Below are 27,984 nucleotides of genomic sequence, written 5' to 3'. Positions count from 1 at the left end.
TACTTTCAGATCTGGAAAATTGTTCTTTCCGTGTACTATTTATTGCACGCTAAAATATTTATTAATTTATTTCAAGCACAGAATAGTAATGTTAAAGCGCGAATCTAAATACTGCGATGTGATTGGTTCGCTATTTCAATTATCCGCCAATCGCAGCGTCGCACTTAAACTTCGAAATCAGTCGAAATGCACCGCGACGCGCGACGGTCATGTTCGAATCGCTCCGATTGCTTTTCCGCAATTGTTTCCGTCGACGTACAAATCTTGCGAGCGATAAATTATTCGCGGGTGTCTCGCGAGGTGTTGGACGTTTGCGACGCGCAATATCCTGTGCATCACTGACTCTCGCCTCTGCGTGCCCGGCCAGATTTTTCTTCGCCATTCTCTCGCCGAGATGCAACAGACGCGGTCCGGCGCCAGGTATGTCGCTTTTACAATTAACTGCGCCAATATTATTTCTGCATTTTCACGAGCCAATAATACGTAGGTAATTTTAATGTTTGCCAAGAGCGTGTAAAGTTCTCGAGATAATTAATAAAACGAGAGCTTGTCCGACGAGCGGGTTTGCATCGAGTTTTGCATTATCGACCGCAATGATCGTGATAAATATTTTACGTCGTCGGTTGCTACGAGCTTCCGAGAACTACGGCTAGATGTCGCTGTATACTCGAAAGCGTATCAGACCAGATGCGATCATTTGACGTTTATTTTTTTGAGGTTAGTTTCCTATTGGAGTTATATATGTGAGTTTCGCTCCAGCTCGCTCTCTCGCAATGAGAGTTCGAAGTTGCGTCAAATGTTGATAATTTTAAGAAACACTTGATATACTCTTAGAAGCGCATTGAAAAGTGCCGCGGTGCGCATTAATTGCACGTAACGTAAAAAGTGATTTTTACAAATCATTTCGTCCCGTCTAACCGCGATTTGCACGTGGAGCCACATAAGAGTTTTCGTATTATTCGTAACACAGTCGCCAAGATCCTGACAATTTTTTTTATCAATTGTATTCGCGTACGCGAATTACACGGGTTACCATGAATACGAAGATGTGTAATAAGGACGTTCTGCAAGCCGTTATTCTCGCGGACGATTTCACCACGAGATTAACTCCGGCGCAGAAGGTGTTCCCGAGTGTTCTGATGCCCGTGATAACCGTACCGCTCCTCGACTACATGATCGAAACGCTGAAGAAGTCGAGGGTGCAAGAGGTGTTCCTCTACTGCAGCAGTCACGTGGATCTGCTGAAGAAATACACGAAGAAGAAGTTTTACAACATCACGGTCTCCTTGATCATTTCCGACGGCTGCAGATCCCTCGGAGATGCTCTGCGAGATATCGATACGAAAGGATTGATCAGAGGCTATTTCATCCTGATTCGCGGTACCGTCTTTACCAATGCGGATCTTAAAACCCTATTCAACGCTCATCGTTTGAAAGCCGAGAAGTATAAGGGAGCGGCTATGACTATGGTGTTACGAAACTGCGGTTCGATGAAGGATTCCAGTCTCAACGAGGAAGCGTCTCTAGTTGTATCGGATAAGAGCAGCAATAAAATTCTGTATTACACCAAACTGAAGGACAGTGGGAAGAAAGTGAAGCTAGAATTAAACTGGTTTCTCAATCATGACGCAGTGGAAATTCACTCTTGTTACTTGGACACTCACATCTACTTGTGTTCGCCATCTGTTTTACCACTCTTCGCTGATAACTTTGACTTTCAGGTAAGTGAAATCAGCTGAATTACCTTTTTCTTTTTTAATTTAAAGCTTCAACACAATTATCTTTAATTATATCTATTAATATTCAACACAATTATCTTTAATTATATCTAATAGTGAAACAAGTAATTTAATGAACGAAATATTCTTGTGTTTTTAGACTATGGATGATTTTATTCGAGGGGTAGTGATGAACGAGGAAATTTTGGACTCGAGGATCTACTGGCAGCAGTTAAGCGCAGAGGATTATGCCTTGCCGATCACGTCGTGGAAGGCTCATCATATACTTACCCAGGACGTTTTGCGTAGATATAGTTTTCCGCTAGCACCGAACGCTCTCTCTTTGCTAAAGAACTTTAAGTGCATGCCGCGGAGTACATATAAACACAAAACTGCTACTTTCGCTAAAGGTTGTTCATTAGAAAAAGATTGTATTCTTGGATCTAATAGTTCGTTAGGAAATAATACTAAAGTTGCGACATCTGTGATTTCAGACGATTGTACTATAGGCAGTAATGTTACTATATATGATTCTTATATCTTTTCGAACGTCAGAATCAAAGATAATTGCACTATTGAGAATAGTATCTTATTTCCGAATTGCATTATCAGGTACGATAGCAAAATTAACAAATGTATATTGTGTTCTGGAGTCGACATTGCTGCTCGCAGTGAATACGTCGATACTTTTATCGAATCTACATCTTCCGGTATTTCCGAGACTAAAATGTCAAATGTCGAGGCTAACGACGACTGTAAGAACGCTGAAGATTGCTCCACCGAGTCGTCCAGCAACGAGGAGGATCTGGAGTGTGATTCTCCAATTCCGGACGACACGAATATGTTCTTGTCCGAGGTTATCGACAGCCTGTTGCGCGGTTATCAGGATAAGCTTAATTGCGAGAACTTAATTCTAGAGATAAACTCGTCGAGGTACGCGTACAACGTTACTATGCGCGAGGTCACGTATAATGTCATTAAAGCGATTCTCAGTCTGCCACTGCACTACCTTTCCGAAACGAAGACTGCCGTTAGCAATCAGAATTATCAAAAGAATCTGAAAATTATGATAACCTATTTTAATACCATCATTCTGAATTACGTTAAGAACGAGGACGCGCAGGGGGACTGTTTGCGTGCTATAGAAGACGTCGCTAGTACAACCGACGAGTTACTGCCGTACACGCAACACCTGTTGCATCAGTTTTACGATCGCGATATACTATCTGAAGAAAAGATTTTAGAGTGGTATGAGTCTACTGGTGAGGACGGGGATGCGCTTCACATAAAAGTGAAAAACGCCGTTCAGCCATTCATTCAATGGCTGCGAGAGGCGGAGGAAGATTCCACTGAGAGCGATGATTAATTTTGTTTTTTTCTATTATAACTATATGAATGTAAAAAGAGATTAATATAACACATGTGAATATATTGCCGACAAATTTTTGACAAAAACGGCACTCTGTTCTCAACTTCTTTATTTTCGTATATCAACCGCTTAATATTTTATAATACTTAATTTTTGAGCAACGATAAATCACACGCACAGATACACGCGCGTCAAGTATATTGTACGCGTATGTGCGTACGTATAAATGTAAATGTATATAACGTGTCGATAAAGCCCCCATATACTTCGTGTATTTAACCTTGACCTGCTTTCCGATTACCGAAACGGAGCCATTCATTCCATAGGTACGTCCATCTCCGCCAGACTGTGCCACGCCAAATGTCGATGATCCGGGAACTTGATCGCGTCTATCCAGTGTCGCAAACGCGCCCCTTTGCTACCGCAACCTAACATAAGGCCGCCTGTAAATTGCAAAAATGTACAGATACGCGTAAAATATAAGTATTTTATGTAGATAATAGATATTTAAACTTTAATTATGGGAACTTTGGAGTTCTAATAATTTTAGTTCAGTAATCATAGCTGAAAATAGAAGATAATTACTGTTCTTCATGTTTAAGATATTGAAGATAATATAATTTTTCTGAAAGATAAACGATAATAAGCAATGGCCTATATCTTCAGGCAAACCAGTTACGTAAATAAGTATAAAATTTAATATTAACGACGATTAACGTCTCTTAACATTTTTCAATCTTAATTTCTAATTATATAATAACTATTTATTTATATTAATTTTATATTTTATATTTGCTATTAGAGCACAGCTAATTTATATTGTTCATAAACAGGATACGAGAGATTTTGGATTATATATAATTTTCAAATATAATCTGTAAATTTTTAACATACGCTCAGAATTGAAAAAAAGAGGGACGGGCAGTAAAGTGATTAATGATAGCTCGCAGTACCCAGATAGTCGTTACTCTTGCCGAAGTCCTTGTCCCACACGGATAGGCATAGCGTCAGCTTCATTAGCTCCGTCAAGCGAGTCGCGAAAACGAACTCTTCGTTCCACTCTGGATTCAGCGTCTTCCGCTTGATGCTCGTGCTCTGCGAGCCGCGGCCGGCCGTCTTTTTCCCGGTCAGCTTTTTGGCAGTAGCGCGAGCGGCCGAGTAGTCTAGGAACCGTTGCTGCCGATGATTGTCGGTCGCATCCTCGACGAGTGCCAGTTTGACGAATGGGTCAGAAAACCCGTTGCTGTCCATGGGCAGGAGATTCGTAGCGCGGTGCACCGTGACCAGCAGCGCACGTCGACGCGTGCAATAGCTCAGGCTTATCTGGATCTGCCCACGACCGCTTGAACACATGCCCCAGGTTTCCTCTTCGTTGTCCACCTACGTCAGAATAATCGACATACACGTGTCGATAAGAAATGCTTATTTCGTATATTTTTTTATATGAATTATATAGATTTATTCCGCGAATAATTAATCTTATTTATTTTAAACAAAGAGAGCATTCCGTTTGCCTTCATTCGCTGCGCTCGTCATTCTGAATATAAAAGTTAATTTTATTATGAGTAATATTTGAATTAAATTAAATATAACACGTTTAATTATATGAGGTATACTTTTGTTTTCAACATACTGGATAATGAGCTTGCAGAGAAATTTTGTAATGTTTCGTTTGACATGGTATCAATTCGTGTAGGGGAAATCTCGCCTCTCCCAGGAAATCTTGGCCCGAGGGATCGTCCTGAATGATTAGGATGTGCAATGCCTTGCCGGTTGAGATCTATAGCATGAGAAATTTCCAGCATGTATTTATCGTTATCAATCGCGAACGGATTGATGTGATTGGTGTTACAATATCGATCTTTACGTCGGTTTCCGTCGTTCCGTAGAAATTCACCGTCTCGTTGAACTCGGGATCGCGTGTCTTGTGCACCGTCTTCGTACGTAGACGTCTGCTTGTCGACGCCTTCCCGACGGGTAGTATGTTCAGTTTGCAAAAGGGATCGGCGAGGCCTTGAATATCCATGGGTCTGAGACGACGTGCACGTTCCACCTTGCACTGGAGGCACTGATCTGCCGGGTCGTATCGCAAGGAGACTTCGAGAGTTCCATAATCTTGTCCCGTTTCTGTTTGATTTCAATATTTTGGTAATTCAGTATGTTTAATTTTCTTCAAATTAAAACTAAACTTGCACAATTATTGATTCTTTATACAGTTATTTCTTTATAGTTTTTCTCTTATTAAATTTTTTGATATAAGTGTTACAATGTTTTAAAACGAGATGCCTTGATAAGTAAACTTCAGAAACATAAAATTAATTTACAAAAAATTTTTTTATTATTTTGTTTTTAGTTTATTAAAATTCCTTTTTAATTAATATTAAAATTATTTATTTCTGTAATTTATTGTCAAAAATAATTTCAACGTTTAACGAGAAATATCATTCTAGAGATGATCTTTTTCATGAGATTATATAACATTTTATTTAAGTCAAGAAATAAATTTATGATTTAGCAACAAAAATATTTATATAAAAACGAAAGATTGCATTAATCAGAAATGTCTGTGTTTAAATTATGAGTGACGAACAATTTTATTGTAGCCAATAATTGTGCAGTTTTTTCATATATCGCTATTTAGAGAAGAATCTTGACCTCGTGGATATTCCGGGGTTCTTGATATTTTGACTTGGCTGTTGCTGCGAGTGCTGGAAGAGCTGTTCTGGTCCGAGCAGGACCTGCTCGCTTCCCGTTCCGCGTTCCTCTCTTGTAGAATCTTGCCCATCGTCTGAAACTCGACCGGTGTGGTCGGCGTCGTCGCTGCCGTCGCTGATTTTAGTCTATGGGAGACGGGCGATTTTTCCCGTAAGTTCAAACCTCCACTCCGTTCGTTATCATCTTTACCTTACCTGAGAGATTGTACCTGAGAGCCCTTCGACCGATCCAGGGACGTGGAAGCGTCTTTGCGAGTCTCCTCGGTGTCCTCCTCGTCGTCGTCCGCCTCGTTAGCCCTCTCGTCGTCTACGAAAATATTTTCGAAGGACACGCGTTGCTCCACCTGCAATTCATTCGGGCTCTTGCCGCTCGCCCTCGAGCGAGGGGTGCTGATCGAGCCTGTGGGCGAAAGTCGGCTGCATTGAGACGCGATCGAGAGACAGGACTTGTCCAACCTGTCGGAGCTGGTATCCTCGCGATAGCCCGAGGGCGACAGACCGTTTGGTCGTCCTCGAGCACTTCTCTGTGATGAGGTACTGGTTGCAGGACTCGAAATCGTCATCTTGGTAGGAGTGTTTTCACGATTGGTCGACAGATTCGTAGGAGAGTGACCGCGAGCTACCGCGAGTCGCCGCGTTGTATCGTCGTCGGATGAGGAATCCTGGGCGTCGGTTGAGTCCAAGGATCTACATGCACCGCCTATCGTCCATGTCGACGTTCTGTGACCAGGTCGACACCATCCTCGTTCCTAAAAATTTATACTACTTATACTATTATATTGATATACAATTATATAAAGAATATGAAAAGGGGAGAGATTTGAAGAAGTTTAAATATTTATCAGTGATCTTTTTACTTGTGTATATTAATAGTAGATATTTTGCAAAATATATTTCGCTTATGTATTTTTAAAAAACTGACAGTAGTAGAGCCAAGTTTGTTGGTATTGTAGACAGAAAATAAAAAATCGGACAGAATATGTTAGCATATAGTGTACCGAAAAAGATATATATATTGTATATATATATATATATATATATATATATATATCTTTTTCGGTACACTATATGCTAACATATTCTGTCCGATTTTTATTTTCTGTCTACAATATCAACAAACTTGGCAAACATATGTACACTAACAAGCATTTTTAACGTAGAATTTCTTTAAAAAATTATCAAAATGTAACCTGCAGAGAAAAAATAGGGAAACTGTCTGCGTAATTTAATCACATCGTAGATTTAATTATATATTTTTTCAGCTTTTTATAAAACGAGTTATTCGTGGAATTTCAATTCTACGAATTTAATTAAAAACTGTAGGATTTTTCTCTCTCATTCAAAATAAATTATATATATATATATATATATATATATATATATACATATATTTTTTTTTAAACAGAAATCAACTTTCAGTAACACAAAGGAAAAATAATTAAAATCGATCTTCTTCGGGCGCTGAATTCAATTTAAATGCGTTATTGTCGAATTTACAATTAGTATAATGATGTAAAAATGTTTTTATTTAAAAATGTTTTTGAAATTTTTTGAAATTTTACCTTCGCATTCTTCCACGTACCTTCTTCTCCGGTAGAATATACTTCGGCATCCCTTTGAAGAACCAAGCGCCACTCTTCTTCCACATCTCTCTGGTCTCGGCGCAAATTCGGCAGAGAAATTGCTTCTGCACGTTACCGTGGGATCTTGGAACGATCCTTTGAACGCCCGTACGTTCCTGAGCGAATCTCACGACGCGCAACGAACTGCGCGACGAGGTAGTCGCGTCATTTTCGTCGCCGTTTCCTTTCGACGGATTAAGTCTGGTCGCCTCGATGCCGCACTTCTGGCAGATGTACTTGCGGCAATCCTTGCAGAGATTCGCGCTCGCCCCCAGCACCGCGCCGAACTTTTCGCCGCAGAGTGCGCACGAACAGACGCAACGAGCTCCGCCGGAGCACCGGCGTCCGCAACCGCGTCTCTCGTTCGACCTTGTCGACGTTACGATGCACACGTTTCGCTTCATATTCTCTAGCCTCTCAACGAGTCTACCGACTCGTTCTTGTTCCGACAGATCCAGAGCCTCGGCCCTTTGTATCACCTGTTAAAAACATCTGCTTGAAACCAGAGATGAAATCGACCTAATTTTCATAAGACTGGTGTATTAAAAGACACTGTGCATCTGTCCTTTCTTGAGACTTGAAACTTTATTTGATTAACTTTGCTATTTATTTGTATTCAAGTCGTTAAAAAAGTGCATATTGCGCCATTATTGAATTAAGTTCTTGAATTTTCTCTTTGTTATAGATATAGTATAGTATTACATTGTTACGAATAAATTGAAATCCATTTAAATCTATTTTTCTCGTGTGTGTAACACGAGAATCTAAATACATCGAGATGATATTTTTTTAATAAATTTTAATTCCTTGTTTGGAACTCCATTTAACCATTCCTGTAATTTCTCGGTGAAGATAAAACTGCATAATTTAGTAGGTCAAATAGAGTGTGGTTGTTGCTAGGAATATTTTTGTCTTCAGGGAAAAGAGCATTGAAATTATTCAGTCCTATGTAAATAACTTTGTAAGTTATAGGTATTCTTGAATATTAAATATACACTGCGTATTAGTTACTTTTTAGTTGTTAAATATGGATGTAAGTCAAATTATTCCGTTGATAAAAAAGTGACACAAGTAAACAATTAACATTTTTGAATCTAAAATCTTTATGATCGATTTGATTTTATTATCACAAAAATGCATAATTTTTTTACTTGGTTCCATTATTAATTACTTCAAATATTATGATGTTTTAATCTCATGAAGAATAAATATAACATACTATTTTTTTAATGACATTTCTATTGAAAAAAATAACACGTGTTTGATTTTACTAAAAAGAATTCTGATTTTATTTATTTTTATATTGAAATAGTGATCGAAAAATCGGAAGAAAGGCTGAAATGTATCATAAAATGTATTGCTATACTGTGAGGTTTACCTGGATAATAGCTTTCCGTTCATCGTCACTGAGCAAGTAAGATTGTCCGCAACGATTGGAACTGCTCGTGCAGGAATTTGGATACTGTCCCCATCCATGGGATTCGAAAGATCCCGTTTTTACAGACCATCCTGTCCGCAATCTGTGTTCCAGAGTTAAATACAATTTATTACGGCATATTTTTTTTATAAAAACTTTCCTACTTATTTGTAAAAAAAGGTAATGAAAATATTTTATCTTCATTATTCTTTAAAGTATTTTTTAAAATAGACTTACTTCAGTGTCTGAAAGACTTGAATAGAAAAAAATGTTCTCTTTGATTTTATAGACATAAATAAGTTTTTGGATGTGTTAATAAACGAAAATAAAACATTTGTTATTATCAATGTAAGAGCTTTTAGAAATTGAAATCATCCATTGAAGCAAACTAACTAGCTATGGTATTTTTTGAGCGAATATCGGAAAAACACTAAAGTATACTAAAAAATATTTCGGATAAAAGTTTTATAGTTTAATACTATGCTATATGTACCGTATGTTATTGCAAGGTAATAACAAAAGTTATTCGTAATTGCATGCATAATATACAACATAATATTGCGCAATATTATGATAATGTTATTGCAAGGTAATAACAAAAGTTATTCGTAATTGCATGCATAATATACAACATAATATTGCGCAATATTATGATAATGTATGTAATTACTTTTTACTTATATTTCCAAATTTGTGTGATATTTTTAAGAATTTAAAGAATTTTATTTACAGAATTTTTTTTAATTTTATAAAATTGATTATACTAGATATAAATAATATCTTATTTAAAAGAACATTATTAATATCTAGAAAAGCATTAAAAGCCAGTAGAAAAATAATGATATAAAAAATCTACAAATAAATGATTAAATTTGAGACTAAAAATTTTACAAACTGGAATTGTTAACATATTAACTGTTAACTAATTCAAAAACCATGATTGCTTATTAAAGAAATTTAAATTTGTTAAATTTGTTCTAAGTTTGTCCAAAAAATCCTCGTCAGAAAGAGCTTTGATACATACACTTTGTAAATATAATTTAGGATAAAATCACGTATCTACTTATTATAAAGAGTGCCTCATTATTTCACTCCTCCGTAAAAGCATGGAAAATTTCGAGTAATGCCTGAATAATATTAATCTGGAAAAAGTAAACTTAAAAGATAAATTTTCAAGATTTAATCTTCACACGTTTTCGTACGGATATATTTGTAAAAAGATGAAAAAAAGTATTCTACAATATTCAGTAGGAGTCAGAAGGGCAATCATATATGGATTTTATATATATATATATATAAATGTTCGTAATTATGTGCAGAATATGCAATATAGTGCACAATATAATAAAATATTTTTCATATATGGTACAATAATTTTTACTTTTTAGTATTAAAAATAATTGAATGTGAGCATAGAATTAGTTATGATAGAAATCTGCACATAATTACGAACATTTATCTTTATTGTGATTTTGTCGTATATATGCAGTTGTATTGTAGTTGTATAATGCTGAAAAAATTGCTGTCAAGCACAACGTATATGTATATGACCGCGGCGCATGTTGCGTGATATTTACAGCTCATTATCAAAAAATGCAATATGTTTATATAAATGGCGAAAAAAACGCTTTTTAATTTCTGTTTACACAAATTTTTTAATTTGCAAAAATAATAATGAGACTATACCGAAACGGTATAATACTCTGTATAACACTAAAAAAAACATTTTAAAAAATATCATAAAACTGCTATTTTAAATGCTCTTTTCATATGCTTCATAGTTTCAACAATATTCGTTAAAAATCAAATATATCGAGATAACCTTTAAAATATTGTTTAAAATTGAAGACGAAGCACTTATAAGAGAATATATTTTTTATTTTCAACTTTTCTGTAATTTATTCCAAATTCGTCAAACTGTCTTGATATAGAAGATTATTTCTGTGTTTTTTTTCTTAAACGTAGGAAAATAGTTCATGTTATTTTTTAAGCATTGATATTTATTTTAGCTGCCAATTAATGTTAAAACTCACTTTGCTCGCAACGCCAATTGCCGATCATTTGGGCAAACCCATCTACCACGTCGTGTTATTGGTTCATCCATTTCGCCGCGAGTTATTTTGTTTCCAGCGCACCGTTTGCTCCTCTTTCTTCTTCTCTTTTTTTTTCTTTTTCTCTTCTTTCCCTCTCTTCGTGTAGGATCAGTCTATCTGTAACAATAAATATTTGCAATCTATCATAAGTTTATATAAATGTTATTTATTTGCTCATTATTCGTGAAGATTATATTTGTTGTTCACATTTAATATCTATATATATAAAATTTGACATATAATATTTGTCTAAATGACAATGCAGAAAAATATAATTAGAATCAAAATTTGAATTCAATCGTAACATTAAAAATCACTAACCTTTAATCTGATAAATATACCACTTGTAGAAAAGTACCACAGCATCCGGAAGCCACATGAAAACCGATTTTCCCCGAGGCAAATTGAACTAGCACTTAGCGGGCTCCGCTGTAAGATTAATTGTTTCTTCTATAAACTTAATTTAGCTTTCAAGTTAGAGCGTACAAAGAACAAAGAGTAATTTGCACATGTACATTTCATAACAATATTTTCCCTTAAATTTTACATTAACATTAATAAAATTTATACACACACACACACACACACACATCTTTTTATAATTGTAAAAAATATATGATATATATAAATTAAATATATAATTAAATTTAATTTGTTGATAGGATTTGATAGAAATATTTAAGAAAAATAAACATCAAACAGAGAAGTTTGCGAACAAATAGTAATATTTAGCTCAAATATTTTTACTTGAAAATTTAAACTTCCCTCTAAATTATAACAAAACTTTTACGTTCCTCGTAAATATGTTAATATATATTAATTAGCAAACTATATTGTACAGAATAATATAGAAACTTGTATTGAAATTTTAATAATGATATAATTTCCCTATTTTCTTGCAATTAAAGAGAAATTTCAACACTGTCGTACTGTAACGCAACCCGGCTCAGCAATTCCCGTCTAAATCCCGTCATTTCCGAATATTAATGTGCCATGCTTGTGCGCGCGTATCGACGTATATATGACGTGAATTATTATCTTTCTCCCCACCCGGCTGGCTGGCGATACTCGGTTGTAAAGGATTTTTCTCCGCAGGCGTGGGATGCCATAACGCCCACATTCTCATTTATTTTCCTCTGTTCGTACGTAATCCCTGTGTCCCTCTATTGGGACTCGGAAAATTAGAAATATTCGAGACACGACAACCGGGAGAGTATATGAGATGCGCGCTTCGCATTGTCGTACAGGAAATCTGGTATCGCCTATCACAAACGTGGTTTCGAAATGTGTTTCCGCGCAGCGATATTATCGTATACCTCGGTGATAGCTTTTACAAGCGAGATGTTTGAATTGTCGCATATTCGCCGTGTAAAATGAAGGAAACGGTATTCGTACGAGCTGTTCGACAGAACAGTGTGATAGGTATGATACGATTCTCACGATGAAAGTCTCACTTTGAGAAAAGAGGAATTACTGAGAGAGTGAACCAGAGAATGCATGAATCATATACAATTGTAAAGAGACCTGTTTTATTTTACTTTATATATTGCAATATATTGCTATTGAAAGAACTTAAATTTCAAACTGTGCGAGATGAGTTTATGTGAAAGCCGGTATAAAATTAAAATTTTGTTTTTATTAGTTTACACGTCAGTTTATTCATCCATTGGCTCGTTGCAACGTTGTTGACGTATCTCGGCATAATATTGGCTTTTTGATGAGAAATATTTGAGTTGCAACATGTGAGGAATATTATACGTGACAACGAATAACACGTAGTATTATACTTCTCAAGGTAACGCGCGAGTATAACAAGAAAAATGGGGCCGCAAACTTCGTTTCTTCAACTTACTTAAAGTTGTATAAATCGATGGTTATGTTTCTTAGCTCAGTCCATTGTGTATGTATATATATATGTTATATATTTCGATACATAGCGCATTTGTATGAATTTTCAACTAGCTTTTATCACCTTTAGCAAAAAATATAACGCTGATTTTATGTTTCGAATAAAATCTTTTATATTACGCTTCATGCGCGTGATGTAGAATGTCTATTGCTAATAAATTTCAAACGTTAGTATCCTTGATATGAATGTAGTATATTGAGTATATATATTAATGTAATCCATTTGTGTATCAAATTATTTCATAATGTTGCGGGATAATTTCAAAAAATTATTTTCATTTCAAAGCATTATATTTCAAACAATGCAATATGGCACTCTCTCTGTAAATAGAAATATAAAGCTTTATGTATTGAATGGGACATTTGTTTTTCAAAAGTATGTTAATTAGAGAAGGGTATCTGGAAAATGATGATCACGGAAAAAGAAACCGAGAATCCAAGATTTCTTGTGCTATATATGGATTAAAATGTTCTCGTCTGTATATAAATTAGAATGTACGCACGCATTCGCACAAATGCAAGTCTGCGGGATGCAAGTTCCCCGCAGAAAATTCAATAAACTCACCGCCGCCGTCTTGCTATCTGCTGCCATTGTTCATCGCGCGTTACTCGCTATCATATGGTTCACTGCGGTAAAGAGAACAAAGGAACTTTCAACGAAAGTGGCTATATTTGCTTCGCAGAATCGATACTCCCATGGTGCATACCTCTCTCGCAGCTCTCTCTCTCTCTCTCTCTCTCTCTCTCTCTCTCTCTCTCTCTCTCTCTCTCTTTCTCTCTCTCTCTCTAAGTTTTTACCCTTTTCTTATTACGGCGACGTGTATGCGCCGCGCCATAAGCGCGTGCCGCGTTAAAAGAAGGAACAAAGCATGTTGGAAAATGCAGTCTAAAGAGCGCATCGACACGCGATGCAAGAAGAAAGGAGGTAGAGAGACGCATACATTGAAGCTCGATGATTGACAGAACCTAATTCCTTCGGACGTTCGATTTTCCTTAGCCTATCTACCGCGTGGCAGGCGGTCGCCCGGCAGTAGAAAGAGTCAAATTATGCGGCGATTACGTTGATGTTGGTCAGCAATCGATGAAAATATATGCTCGATTATATCGACACCGTGTATGCACCGCTCGTACCGAACGCGCGTAATTACGCGGCTAATTATTAATAATGAAAACAACCGCAGCTTTGCCCCCATAATTTTCCACGCGCTATACATAAGCTTCGTAATTAAGTAATTTAATCCGCTCGATTACGCTGCTGCGCACATAAATTATGTTTGCGTACCGCGATATTTTGTGGAATTTTGGGAGAGGGAGAACACACCGCGTTAAATCGATCGGAGGATAAATTCGGCATTTACGTAAATGCGTTTTTGGCGTTTTATCGATCAAGTGCATAGGTAAATACTTTTCGGACGTTTATCGATAACGTATCAACGCTTGCTGGACTATGGGAATAACGAGAGCCAATATTCCATATGTCCAAACAGAACACGCGTCTAGCACTTACGTTTCCTACAAATAGTGGAGTATTATTGAGACCAATGGAGAGAAATAAGTTCGCGCATTTTTTCAAAATCATCCGAAATGAATCACGAGATTCTCCAGACTATTAATTAGGATAGAATATTTAGCATAATTACACACATAGCACGATATGCGTAATTAATTCATATATCAACGCAGTATTAACATGATTAAACGTTACGTCGAAGGATTTGGTCGTACGATCGACAAAAGACGCGACGAAATGCGGTATAAGAGAGGGAAAATAGAAAGAGCAAGGACCGTGGAACTCACGTCATAATTCGCCGCTTGCAACAGGCTGCAGCTGGTCACGTCGTCGACGCGCGGGGCGCGCACGCGTGCGGTCAGTTGCTCTAGGTAGTTTGTGCTCTTCGGCAATTAACCGTCGCGCTAATTAGTACACGCTACCGGCGCCGGCGTTTCTCAATTCCCCTCAGGTGGCACTCGACAATCGCACAGGTAGCCGCTAGGGACCGTGCCGAGACTGCCGAGCTGCCGTCGCGGTGTCGGCCAGCCGACAAGTGGGTGCTGTGCTGACCGGGTGCTGCGGGTGCTACTACTGCTGCTGCTACTGGCTGCTACTATTGCTGCTGGTCTGTGGTTGCCACTACCTCAGTAACTGACTCGCGCGCACGACTCCACACTCGGCATCGGTAGAGAGAGAGAGAGAGAGAGAGTGATGGGATGCGGGGGAAGAGCATCGGAGGGTGGAAGGTCGGCTTGGGTGGAAGGGTGCGCGAGAGCTCTTTCCCCTCGCTTCTACACGCTCCGCAGGGATGTATCAAACCGTCAAGCGTATAGAGAAAGGAGGGAAACGGAAGAGAAGGCGGTGAAAGAGGGTGATCGGGTGAAAGGCATACGAGGCAGCAGCGGAGGGTGGAAAAGAGAGAGGGCTAATATATAAAGAGGGGAGTAGTCAGGCGCAACAGGCGCGGACGTAGATAAAACGCGAACGGAGGCATATGCTCCTGCCTCCGCCGTCGTCATCGTCGTTGTCGTCGACACTCGGCCATAATTGGAACTATCCCGCGCGCGTGTATACTGACTTTTCAGCGTATCAGCCGCGGCTAGATAATCGTGCAAATTGAACGGCGCGTGGCGGCCAAGAAGTAGGACATTCTGCGATGAATGCGGCGGTCTCCATACAAAGCGCTATCGCGAGGCTGGGTAGTAATTTTGTTAAAACGTTACGGTACACACATCTCACCGTGCAAAAGAGGAACGCTTGCGAGAAAAATGGTTCAATTTGTTACTTGGACGGCTCTCTCTATTAACATTTACTTATATTGTTAAAGTCGCTGATATTTCCTATAAACAAGATACATTTAATTATTGCGAGAACTCGTAACACTGATTACACGATCGATTTATTTTACTTTAATTGTTAGAGCCAGCTGATTAAATCTTCCTTTTTTTCTGAATTTGGGCATCTCTCTTTTTCTCTCCCTCGTTCTGGGAACTGACGTAACTGTGCCGAATGACGAAATAAAATATAAAGCAGATTTCTCATATGTCACGCCAGACTAGATGGAACTTCGCAATCGTATCATTGTGCGTGTGCGTAGCTCGTAACGCGTTTACAAATGACACGTTTGCCGGCGTGCACGCTGATCGGGGCAAACAGGTGTCCTTGTGCTATATCGTACTTATTGACGTGTCGTACCTCGCAGTCGCCGTGATAGTCTGGACGGAGGGTCGATGATCAGGGAAAGTCCGACTCTCACGGGCTCGGAAGATTCTAGGTCACGCAGCGAAAATTTTACGTACCGCCGCGTAAGCATGCGCTGATTTTGCCACGTGCCCATGTCCCTCTTATCATCTTGCTGATGGAGGAAAAGAAGTCTTGCCGGGACTGCTATATTCATTTTAGGAGACAAGCTCGGATGATAAATGAGATTTGAAAAATGAATTATTTCTAAACTATTTTTACTTCTTTTTATTTTATTTTAATAAACTATTCATATACATGATGAATAATGAAATGAGCAAGATTCTGTGATGATTTTTTATAACCAGAATTAATTATATAATATAATTATTAGACAGTATTGCTAATATTAATCGATAAAAGCTAATGTTTCTCTCCTGTAATAATAATAATATCATAATATGGTATTTTTAGAAATTAAAAGAAAATACGTTAAAATTAAATTAAATCTCTACAAAAAAATTTATATTATGTTAATAATATTAAGTATAATAAAAAAGGACAAATATATATAAGACAAAGGGAATATAAATAAGAAAAAATATCAAGAAGTCAATCTTATTTATTTTAAAATTTTAGACCTGATATGTGTGACACATATAATTGTATCTCTACAAGTAAATATAGTAGCATATGTTAATCTTATTTGTCCATTTTCTGACTAGAATCAACGCGAAAGTTTACTTGTTTAGGTATTTAAAGATATAAAAATTGGATAACTGAAAAATGATGATCAATTTGTTTATAAATACAAGTTAGTGTTAACTATAATCAAGTCAATCAACTGCTTTTAATTAATTAGAAGATGATAAAATTGCGTAAAGAATTATTCAATTAAAATTATAGATACATCTAACTTTTTGGGATTGATCAATACAATTAATCAATTAAACAATGTTTGATCTTGTGGGAATTTAATTTAATTCGTTATAGCTTATCTTTATCTTAAAATGAATGCGTGCAGTTTTGTACTGGTGTACATGATCCTTTGCTGAAAATCCAGGATTTAGTACGTAATGCTTCATCGTCCTATGGCATAAGAGCTTTCTTCCATATCGTCGCACTCGCGGTTAGCTTTACCGATAGTCATTGCTCTTATCATTTGATACGTATAATTGAGATGTTTTAATTTTCAAATAAGAGTGCGCTTTACGTCATGTTAAATTCGCAATTGTTTTTATCTTCTTTTCGTTGTTTTTATAAATTGCGAAAAATATCATAGAGAAAGCAGCGATACGTTAAAAATAAGCTTTCTTAATCTGTTCTCTTCCAATTCGTGCAAAATGGGTTTGCAATTTGGCAATTTAGTTCGAATTCGTGGAATCGTGTACTACGGTTTATCGCCTTTGGAGCAACGAGCTTGGGCAAAATCGATAACGCACGGAATACCCAATTTACTGAACAGAGCAATGCGAGCTCTTCCAACAACGGCTCCAGGTGCTTTATATCAAGATCTAAGTATTTCACTTATTATTATTTTTTTAATTACATGTATACATAGTAAAGCAAAAAGAAATATTTTAATGCAATTAATTTTTACAATTGCATTAATTATAGAATTTACTTTCTGATATATTTTTCCTAATTACAAGATTCTAATCAAAGTATCTAAATGTAAAAGGTACACGAGTAACAAATTTCTAAAAACAAATAGGCAAAATATGACATTTTTCATTATTTTTATAATCAAGCAGTTTTCGATAACTAAATTTTGTTTTATTATTAGCATATAATATATTCATTGAACTAATTTTTGATGATTTTTTAATTGTACCCCTTCGCTTAAAATTTTTTCCACAATTATAAATATATACAGATTTTAAATATCGATTTTCAATATTACAATCTTTGTCTAGAATTAATTGGCAATTTTTCATAAGACATGAATAACGATTCAATTCAATCAGAGAAGCGAAATATTTTAACTTTATAAAATAACTTTGTTTTACGTGACTACAATTTTTTTACGTCGAAATGAAATAATTGTATTGAACCGTGAAATACGTTTCTTGCCTACTGCACTTTTCTATAATTCTTTCTATCTTCCTCTCTGAATATACATATATTTGATCACACGAATATTCACAAATCTCTGTTAAATAAAAAGTATAAAATAGATAAGTAGGCTTCATGTTATCGAAATTGTGTACATGGCTTTGATGAGCTTCTACGCACTTGAAGTAAATTACCATGATGTTACAATAATAATTTATATAAACAAGTATAAACAATGTGCTATAATAATAATGTATATATAAACAGTGTATAAGTATATATAAACTCATGTTTATTCATAATTGTGAATGATGCACCATAAATTTATGAAAAAAGTTTGATTTAATAAAAATCTTACTTAATGAAACATTTGTCATTTGAATAAAATACGAAAAATGATACCAACTCTTTTTGCATACATGCACTTACATGCATTATACGAATAGATTTCACAATACGTTTCTAGTAACATTTTTCTAATTTTATAAAAATTTTCTTTCAGATAAAAAAAGATTGATTATTGAGGTATTTTCAATAACAATTCTATATTAGTGTACATATTCTTATTTTTATAAATTCGTAATGTTATAAATCCATAATTATTTCGGTATTAAAAATATCAATTCTATTTAAGCTGATATTATTTATCTTTTAACTGAAATAAAAACTGATCTTTGCTCTTCGCAAATAGTAATATGTTATTAAACGTATATTTGTTTAATGACGCAAGACATTGTTAAATAATATTACACTATTATTGATAGCATAATCGATTTCTGTCTTTATGTGCATTTTATTGTACTATAAAAAAATATTGCTGTATAAACGTTCAAAGGTATATTTAATCTCTATAAATAAACGAGAACCAAATGTCATGTATAACATTCGTGGTGATAATGCATAAGCCATATTAATGAAATTCTTGTCGTTTCAATAATTCGGTATAATCTTTAAAACTCTTATTTTTGGGAAATAGAAATTTAGATTATATGAAAGATATATGAACAAACCAAATTATACAAAATTACAAGAAGAAAAATTTAAAATCTTATCATCTACGGAAATTATTTATTGAAGACATATATTTCTAGAATTTTATTTTTATGAATTTTTTATCATTATTCCGAATGACAGTTTATATATAACGTAATTTTTTTTTAATTTCTATTTTATTTAATATTTTTTTTCCTTTTTATAATTGTTCTTAATATTTTTCGTTTTAGGTTTTATAATGACAGCAGTCATATATCTGTGGTCGAATGCAGAATATGATCGATGTAATCGCAAAGATCCTAAATTATACGAGAACGACAAATAATGCAAGCATTGATTACGCTATTTTTAAGTTCGATAAGCAATTTTTGCTTTATGAATAAAATTTCCATTAGATATTGTTGTCTGTTTTAAATGGAGTTTCTAAAGTTTAATAAAGGATACAACGGAAATAAAATATCTTTTTACTTAAGGCGCAATTATTGGTTGTGTATATTTTTATAGATAATAAATATAATTTATTTTATCAGAGATTAACAAAATAAAAAATTGATTCGTACATTTAATTACGTACATCTTTATGATATCATAATTATTGTAATAATGTGTACGACAAATTTATAATTATCTCATTTAAGGAATATAAATGGAACATTTTTTTGAAATATACTTCTAAATAATATATAGTAATAACATGTTTGAAAAATGCTGTTTTACAATAAAAAATTTATTTGATAGAATTATTATTATATCATAATAATTATTATAATATAATATTATAGTGTCAATAATGCATGTAAATAAAGTTACTATAACTTTAACAATCATCAATTATGAAACGTTGGTATACAGTGATAGAGAAACTTTAATAGTTCAAAGAACATATTAACGCCACCCCTCTTTTAATCCAATGTGATTGCGGCCTGTTAATTGGAATTTCCGTCGCGAGAACAAAATTCGTGGAATGTCCGGTTGTACTTAAAGTTCCTGATCGCTCGATGGTTTTGTATACAGGACATACGTAAACTCCGTGAGGCGGAGTTATGTGATGAATTTCTGGTAACAGGAGAATCGGCGGCATGTCTGGACAGCAAGTGAATAGTACCATGTTATGTAAATGGCATTCAAAGTAATTAAACAATTCGTAATTTGCTTAACGAAACAATAGCTATTTAAATTTTATTATTTTAGTAATCTTTTAATAATTTAGCGTGAAATTAATTTTAGAGTATTGGAAATATTATTAGTACTTAACCGGTGAATAATTCCTTTGGTAAAGACTCAACGAGATAGTTTCCGTCCCACCGGCACCCCTCCAGAAAAAGTCCGTAAATGACACAGCCATTCGACGGTCTCTGTGTTGGTTTCGAAGATAAAACCTGTGACGTGCAACATTGCGTATAACTTTGCTCGAAATATATATATTCTTTATTTAGTGATTCTACCAAAACTGTGCAGTTTCAAACTTTTGCAAAACAATACATTATTTAACGAGAGCTAATTTATATCTACTATTTGAGAAATAACCTTTATTTTAGACGCAGTATATTTATCGGTAATTACTGTAAATTAGAATCTATAACGTATCAAGGTTTTATTCAATTACAGTCATTATTTATGCCAAACAAATCTCTCAGATAACTAACAATGTCTATCAATTCTTTTCATATGTATTTTCCTGTAGTTATTATACGTTACGCGTCAATCACGTTGACCCATCAATAATTTAATTAAAGGCTGAAAGCGTACCTTGTAGCTAAAATCGATTGTGTCAATGGATACTATGTGTTTGCGTGCGAAATTTTGTAGCGTGCCAGTTAGAAAGGCTTGAGGGAAATAAAAGCCCGAGAGCCAAAATGCAGATGGTATACCTTGATCTCGCCAATTGCTTATAAATGCAATTCTTTCCTTTAAATCGGCAAACCATCCGGCTAATCGAAAAAGTATTTGTTATAACAATTGGCTTTGAGAATTAAACAAGGAATATGTTACATATTGATAAATTTATGAACGACTTCCTACCTAAAGGTTTTAGTGAAGGGTAACTTTTGCTTTGCCAATTCGCGGGTATTTTATTGTTAAAAAGATTGGTAGCCATCATTTCGAGATGTTCCGACATGACGACCAAACCACTTAAAGCTTTTAAAAGATCTTGCAACGTTGATTGCATGATTTCGAGTAAATCGTTATATCGTTTGGCCTCTTGTAGTAACACGGTATTAAAGGATTCCTCGTAAAGTAAAGGGTACCTGAAATTCAATTTGGTTTACACTTTTACTGACTTAATAGAGGCTTTATCTAACTTTTTCGTAAATGTTATTCTTGTTTCGAAAATATGAAATATATAAGAAGCAAAAATTTTTCCATCTTTTAGATTAAGAAATTACTAATGTTATGGAATAATTATATTTAATTATATCACATTTTAAAAGCTAAATATTTTTATCAAATTTTAAAAATATAAAATTGTAAGGTACTTTTTATTTTAGAAATTTACAAATTGTAGCGATAATAAGAATATATTAAAAAATAAAATTTGTAGAAAATATATCTTTTCTTTCTCATACATAAAGTAATATCCAGTAGTACCTCGCTTGCATTGCGATTAAATCAAAGGATCCGGGTATTGTAGCCAACATATTCTTGGTTATTTGACTTGTTACCTCTTCGACACTTGCGGCTGCAACGCCAAGTTCTCTGGGTTGCATGTTTAATAAAGTTGCGAGGCAAGTATATGCTTCTGCTTGCGCATAGCTTATATCGGCGTTTGAATGCATGCCAAACAGTGACGGATCGACGTTTAAAGGGAAACCTTTTATGTAGTCTAGATAATCGTTGAATGACGCTGCAGCCGGTAACTTCATATGCATAAACGTAATGTGGTGTAAAAAAGATGAAAGTGTAATTAATAACGTATTAAAAGCGTATTAATTTTTATATTTGTGAAACTATATACGCAATGATACAAATTTATTGAAAATATCTCGTATACATATTTCAAATTAACGTTCATGCAAAACACATAAAATTTACGCTTTTACATTAATTACAAAAAATGTGTTGCGTAAAAGAAATAAATAAATATCTATAGCTTTTACTAAAATTAAAATTGCTAACTCCAGAATTACTAATTTTTAGAATGAAAAAGAATATATTTTTTATTCGTTTTTTCTATCTTTTTAAAACTGTTTTTATTATATTATTAATATTACAACTTAAGTTTTTTTAATTTATATATAATCTTTTATTTCTTCATATTTTAGGCTGAACAGATCTTTAATATATCTTTAATACTTTTGGAACTGCCATTGTACAGAATTTAATTTTTCAATTTACAAATCATAGATATCTTTTAGAAAATGTTTATCGTTTTATTTGAATATATATACCTGATGATAAATCCCCTGTTCATCAAATTGATAATCTGAGGAGACAACTTTAGCATTATAATAGTCTTCGAGAAGTGTCAGAACACATCGGCGATCCCAATCATCTGTTATTCGTCCACCATAATTAATATGCCCGGCGGTATATATGAGAATCTTGTTATATTAAATTAATTATTTAAGAATTAATATATTCATTATTTTATTTAATATATAAATTTATCTCGAAAAACGCTAAATTTAACAATTAAAAAATATTCTGAGTTTTATATTTTTATAGATCTAGAGAGATATTTTCTTCAGAAATTATTATATAAGAAACGCGACTCAAGTCAAAATAAAATTTCCAAAAATGTGACTTAATATTTGAAGGAGAGAATAATTAAAATATTACAACTTTCTATTCTTGCTAAAAGTGCTATCAATTTCACAAAGTTTTTGTAAAATTAAAAGAAAAATGATAGAAATGCATATTTGCTAAAGCTAAGATCTGCTTTGCTTATGATCAATATTTTACCTTAAATGGCAAAGTATCGTATTCCATGAGAAACATGTACAATTGCGACAAGCATATAGCCAAATCCCCGTTTGTGAAATCGTAGGATATATTGAAACCGAGGGGACCAAATTTCCGTCTCTCGATCAGAATTGAGTGAAACATGCAAAGTGAGAATATAAGCCGCTTGAATGACAGAGCTTTCAGGTGATCGGGTTGCAGAAACTCGTACATTTCTGTGACTTGTGTCAGATATGCACGTAACATGTTGGCCTATGTTAAAAATGGAAAACAAAACGAGATACATTATGTATGACATGTAAAGAAATGTTTATTTATCTTTATCATTTACGTATAGAGATACCGTGAGTTATTTGATAACAAAAATGTTTTTTTCCAAATATTACAAACATTTGTAAAAAATTGTTTAACAAAGTGTAAAAATGACAAAATGATTTTATTTAAAACATTTGTATTGGCTATATTAAAATAGTATGATGTACCTTTATACCCCACGGTGATTCAATCGTCATTTTACTGCTATTTTGAAGAATACTAATTGGAAAGTCGGGCGATGGTGCAGATGTCAACCACAACCGAAAGTTTCGATGAGTATTTTCTGGCAACATTTCGATAAGAAATTCAAGTTTTGGCATCCAACTTGGTGCCAAATGGCAATTCTGCAGTATTAAAAAACATTAATTATAAACTATATAAATATCAAATTAGTACGCATTTTATGCAGTAAATGTACATATGCCAAATATATTCTAACACGGAAAAAATTGCTGTGGATGTTACAACAGTATTCTCTATAATGTTTTGGAAGCAAAATGCATGTGAATTTAAGTTATATTAATGGCATACATTTGTTAAGGTATGCTTATCAGTACGGTTCTCACAACCGTAATGCTTAGGATAAATAACATTCGGTTAGAATATCTTCATACATGTGGCTGCCTCAACCGAAGTATTATTGTTCTCTCTCTAATGTGGTCTGCACAACAAATAGTATGATTGAGAGGTATACTATATGATATAGTTGTACGTCATAACATTGAGACTGAGAGTTCAGTTAAGTATATAAGTCACTTCCAAAATATTTTAGTTCTTATAATTTGAACAGATGAGCGAAAATTATCACATTTATTATGTTGTCGGCAACAGTAATTTTTTCCCATAAATCTTTTTTCAGTCTAACAATTATTTAACAAATTTCATTTTAATAATCTAATAATATTGCAGTATAATAAATTTATATATAGTACGATACTAATTATATGTAAATATTTATGCACTTTTAAAACATTTTTTATATTTTATTAAAAAGGTGCATTTTTGAAAGGTATTTAAAAATGTTTTAATATTTAAAAAATGACATATATTGCCTCAACACTATTTAAATATTGCATAAAAGACTGCGTATTAAATAATCAAAGAGTTAACCGGGAATAAATAATGCTTTAAATATTCACCAATGTTACCTCAACTTGTGGCATTTATTCTACATGTATTGTAATACGTAACAACGAGGTCAGCTATTTCGGTAAATATAGATTTAACTCTGTTTCGCTTTCTTTTTATTACTACAATAAGGACACCTCTATGAAGCGAAATAAATCATTTCTCCAACTTTTATGCTTTACATATCATCAAAAAAGAAACGGATATTTTTCTTTTTGATCAATATGCTTACTAAACAGAAAGTGCTCTTATAAACACTAAAAAAGCTTACACAAAATTTGTACTAAACAGAAATATGATCTTATAAACGTACAAAAAATAAGAATATTTAAATTTCCGTCTTTTGTATAAAAATGTAGTGCGTTTAATTTTTTGGGACTATTACGCAAAACGCAAATATGATTTTGTTTCATATTTCTAAAATATATTTATTCTTGCGAAATAAATGATTAAAATAATAATTTTAACATTTTCGTAGTATATTGATATAATATGAAATTAAATAGTTCCTGTGTTCTATTTTATGCATTTACATGAATATTTTAATCAATGTATTTACTATTTAGCATATTTATTTCATCTATATAGATGTGTGCAATATGCTTTTAATTATTATACATATTAAATTTTTATAAATATTATTCAATTTTAATTTAAAATTTTTCTATTATATAACAACCAATATAAAACAGAATACAGTTTTATTTAATTTTAACGTTTAAACATTTTAAATTGTTTTGCAAAAAACTCAATTTACCGTTATTTTTATATCCTTTTCATAGAAATGAGAATTTAAAAAAAATAAAATTTATATGTATAAAAAAATATATTAATTTTCCAGAAAGTATTTGTCAGAAATTTTTTAAATTATTACTTCTGCATAATTAGTTGATTGGCTGCGTTTAATACATTTAAGAAATAAAAAATAAATAAATATTAAATATAATATAAATATTATATTTATTTGTCTAAAAAAGAATTAATTAAAGAGAGAGATAGCTTCTAACTTGAAAAAAGAGCCAAGAACCCGTCTCCGCTGATTCTCTCAGCATGACTTGTGCCTTGAGCTCCTGACCCTGACCAAGAGATATCGAGTACAACTTCTCGTCCATTTTTAACTTGTCAGCGAACTTATATAATTCTGCGGCCGGATCAGTACCAGGCGATAAGATAAAGACAATTGGCGTGATGTTTGACGATTCCTCATAAATTGCTAATAATTCTGTGGTCTGAGGTTCGACGAATTGTTCACCCAGATATTTTGTCAAATACATTTGCATAGCATTGGTGAGTTTGTCAGGCCGTAAGCACTTGAGTACCAGTAACTTTTCAAAATCGTCGAGTGTTGTCTCCCATGGCTGAGGAAACGGTGCTCTAAATGATTTAAATTTCTATCTTTAATGCAGAAACTTAGTAATCTTGTAAATGGAGAAACGGGAAGAGAAACTTTGAAAATTTTTTAATATTTAAATTAGAATACGAATTATCTTCTGAAAACTTCTAATAAAAAAATATTTTTTTTTTAATAAGAATAAAACTCATTAATTATTAATAATTAATTAAAACATGATTAAATACATTATTCGAATAAATTATTAATATTATTATTAAATTATATTTTACATTATTACATTTAATTCAATCTGCTTTCCACTCTTCTGGAGAAAAAGATTAAATTAACTGAAATTTCTATAACTATTTTTTATTGATTAAGCCAATATAATAATTATTATAATTATAATTACAATTATAATTATAATCATTATTTTAATGGCTTTTGAATTTTACAAGCTTTAACGTGAAAAAAGTTAATCCACTTACAAATGTGCTTCCTGGGTATCGAATATGTTTTTAAATTGGGATAACGATAGCTGGAAAGATGTGATGAATTTGTCGAACTTTGGAAGCCGTTTTAAAGCTTGAATTTCCTGCCAGCATCGCGGAGTAATCCATTCTGATTCGGGATTTGGCAATTCCTACGAGAGAAATCTTCGGATATACATATATCGCGCGCGATGATATGTGATACATAATAAATATCTTTTCACCCATTCATGCTTCTTTAACAGTGAGCATGTAAAAGTATCTGTATGCGAAAACATATTATGCAACTTGCAGAAAAAAAGATTAAAAACAACTAGTGTGTGTTTGTGTGGTGACGAAAATGTATTTTAAAATTATTACAAAAATGTAAATTTTGGTATTCAAAATTACAATAAATGCAATTTTTAAATTATATTTATATATGTATTTACAGATAGTTATTTCATTTTCATTTATAGATCAAAAAGTATTTTACATTTTTAGAACCTCTTAATTCAAATGGAGACTTAAAATAAATCTAATTTTATTTTATATCTTATATTTGATTATACGTTTAAACATTACTCTATATATTGCAAATAGAATAATACATTAAGTTTAAATTTATCTTAATTTTAAAGATTGTAAATTTCTTTCACATAAATAACTGCAATATGTTAATTAATATGTTGGATTATATTAATGCATTATATTAATTATTTATAAAATTTCTGTTAAACAAAAAGAAAGTAATTACAGTGTCATATTTTTAATTTTCTTATTTCTATATTTTTAAAAGAAAAAATACAGTGAGTATAATAATTTAATAGAATTTAAATAAAATAAGTTCTCGATATTATGCGCGATTATAAATTCATTTCACGTTTTACCCCTATTGGTGTAGTTGTTGTAAGAAAGTGTCGCCATTCCATCGGATCGATTGTACCATTGTCCAAAAGAATACGTGCGCTGACGAGAAAAGCAAAGTGCAGTTTGTGTTTTTCGAATAAACTACGACAAACACTCGCGAAGAGAGCAAACGTGAAGTTCTTGATAATGTCCACAATCCGTTTATTAATATTATCTGTAAAATTAAATTACTAAATTATCTACAAAATTAACTGCAACTTATACTAATAAGTTAATAATTTTTATTAACTTATACCAATACTATGAACTAATAGTAGCATTTTTGAATATACTAATATAAATATTAACACATTTTTTTAAGTTTGAAATTGATATAACTTGTAAATGTTGATTAATTTTAATCTTAAAAAATGCTATATTGATTTTAAATGTTTCTGCTTTCTATGCATAAGCTTTTTAATAAACACAATACTGTTATACTAGTAAATTTAAAAAAGTTAAATTTACGTAATTTATATACGTTATACATTAGATGAGCTAAATCAATGACACAACAGTATACGATATCAGAATACAAAATGCTTTACTTACTGCTTTGTTCAGTATTTGATATGCTATTATTGAGTATAATGACGAACCATTCCAGAGAATATTGATACATAATATCGATATGCCGGAGATCGGCAATACAAAAGAACAATATTTGTGCCCTGTTTGCTACTGGCATGTATAATGATCTTGTTAAATCAATGTTTGCTTGTGTAAGTTCAGCAGTCTCCATTTTCATCTATAATAAAACATACTTTACTATTTTGTATAATTATAGAAAAGGAAAATCTATTATATTATTAAGTAGCTTTTTTCTACTTTTTTAAATCAACTATATATAGGTATATATATATAT

At 33.2% G+C, this 27,984-nt stretch overlaps 4 protein-coding genes across 7 annotated transcripts; 2 read left to right on the top strand and 2 right to left on the bottom strand.

Moving 5' to 3' along the window:
- The first annotated feature begins 637 nt into the window (after positions 1-637).
- Positions 638-3,173, top strand: LOC105459679 (translation initiation factor eIF-2B subunit epsilon). The gene is made up of 2 exons (XM_011705899.1): positions 638-1,721; positions 1,879-3,173. The coding sequence occupies exons 1-2, from the start codon at positions 1,035-1,037 to the stop codon at positions 3,082-3,084; spliced, it is 1,893 nt and encodes a 630-aa protein (XP_011704201.1). The 5' UTR covers positions 638-1,034; the 3' UTR covers positions 3,085-3,173.
- Positions 3,174-3,179: 6 nt separating this feature from the next.
- Positions 3,180-14,989, bottom strand: LOC105459680 (rabphilin-3A). Of its 3 annotated transcripts, XM_011705901.1 has the most exons (12): positions 14,639-14,989; positions 13,407-13,468; positions 11,255-11,362; positions 10,874-11,050; positions 8,802-8,943; positions 7,384-7,902; positions 5,997-6,550; positions 5,743-5,927; positions 4,955-5,214; positions 4,721-4,867; positions 4,041-4,467; positions 3,180-3,530 (listed from the first exon to the last, which is right to left on the bottom strand). In XM_011705901.1, the coding sequence occupies exons 4-12, from the start codon at positions 10,942-10,944 to the stop codon at positions 3,403-3,405; spliced, it is 2,433 nt and encodes an 810-aa protein (XP_011704203.1). In that variant the 5' UTR covers positions 10,945-11,050; positions 11,255-11,362; positions 13,407-13,468; positions 14,639-14,989; the 3' UTR covers positions 3,180-3,402. The 3 variants fall into 3 exon arrangements, with proteins under 3 accessions (XP_011704203.1, XP_011704202.1, XP_011704204.1); XM_011705900.1 differs by lacking the exon at positions 13,407-13,468; XM_011705902.1 differs by lacking the exons at positions 3,180-3,530; positions 13,407-13,468 and having other exon boundaries at positions 4,225-4,467; positions 6,011-6,550.
- Positions 14,990-17,226: 2,237 nt separating this feature from the next.
- On the top strand, positions 17,227-19,540 carry LOC105459678 (cytochrome b-c1 complex subunit 8-like). Of its 2 annotated transcripts, none has more exons than XM_011705897.1 (2): positions 17,227-17,531; positions 19,292-19,540. In XM_011705897.1, exons 1-2 carry the CDS (start codon positions 17,357-17,359, stop codon positions 19,384-19,386), a joined length of 270 nt encoding a protein of 89 aa, XP_011704199.1. In that variant the 5' UTR covers positions 17,227-17,356; the 3' UTR covers positions 19,387-19,540. The 2 variants fall into 2 exon arrangements, with proteins under 2 accessions (XP_011704199.1, XP_011704200.1); XM_011705898.1 differs by having other exon boundaries at positions 17,233-17,510.
- A 278-nt stretch (positions 19,541-19,818) lies between these two features.
- Positions 19,819-27,867, bottom strand: LOC105459677 (dynein heavy chain 1, axonemal-like; the record flags this gene model as incomplete). The annotated part of the gene is made up of 12 exons (XM_011705896.1): positions 19,819-20,144; positions 20,317-20,440; positions 20,811-20,992; positions 21,084-21,310; positions 21,651-21,919; positions 22,451-22,603; positions 22,965-23,216; positions 23,447-23,623; positions 25,415-25,781; positions 26,229-26,383; positions 27,101-27,294; positions 27,672-27,867. Coding segments are annotated over 12 exons (2,514 nt in total), but the record flags the coding sequence as incomplete, so codon positions are not given.
- Between the last annotated feature and the right edge of the window lie 117 nt (positions 27,868-27,984).

This window comes from Wasmannia auropunctata, unplaced genomic scaffold, assembly GCF_000956235.1.
Source record: "Wasmannia auropunctata unplaced genomic scaffold, wasmannia.A_1.0 LD334170.1, whole genome shotgun sequence".
NCBI lineage: Eukaryota > Metazoa > Arthropoda > Insecta > Hymenoptera > Formicidae > Wasmannia > Wasmannia auropunctata.
The sequence above is the reverse complement of the archived record's forward strand: the minus strand, read 5'-3'. Positions and strand labels throughout refer to the sequence as shown.

What these genes read in the sequence shown, in the direction of transcription:
- LOC105459679 (XM_011705899.1), top strand. Translation starts at nt 1,035, where the DNA reads ATGAATACGAAGATGTGTAATAAGGACGTTCTGCAAGCCGTTATTCTC. An exon ending in CTGATAACTTTGACTTTCAG is followed by an intron (nt 1,722 to 1,878) that starts GTAAGTGAAATC and finishes TTGTGTTTTTAG; the next exon opens with ACTATGGATGATTTTATTCG.
- LOC105459680 (XM_011705901.1), bottom strand. Translation starts at nt 10,944, where the DNA reads ATGGATGAACCAATAACACGACGTGGTAGATGGGTTTGCCCAAATGAT. An exon ending in CAATTGGCGTTGCGAGCAAA is followed by an intron (nt 8,944 to 10,873) that starts GTGAGTTTTAAC and finishes TCTGGAACACAG; the next exon opens with ATTGCGGACAGGATGGTCTG. An exon ending in AACCCCGGAATATCCACGAG is followed by an intron (nt 5,215 to 5,742) that starts GTCAAGATTCTT and finishes GAAATCAAACAG; the next exon opens with AAACGGGACAAGATTATGGA.
- LOC105459678 (XM_011705897.1), top strand. Translation starts at nt 17,357, where the DNA reads ATGGGTTTGCAATTTGGCAATTTAGTTCGAATTCGTGGAATCGTGTAC. An exon ending in TGCTTTATATCAAGATCTAA is followed by an intron (nt 17,532 to 19,291) that starts GTATTTCACTTA and finishes TTTTCGTTTTAG; the next exon opens with GTTTTATAATGACAGCAGTC.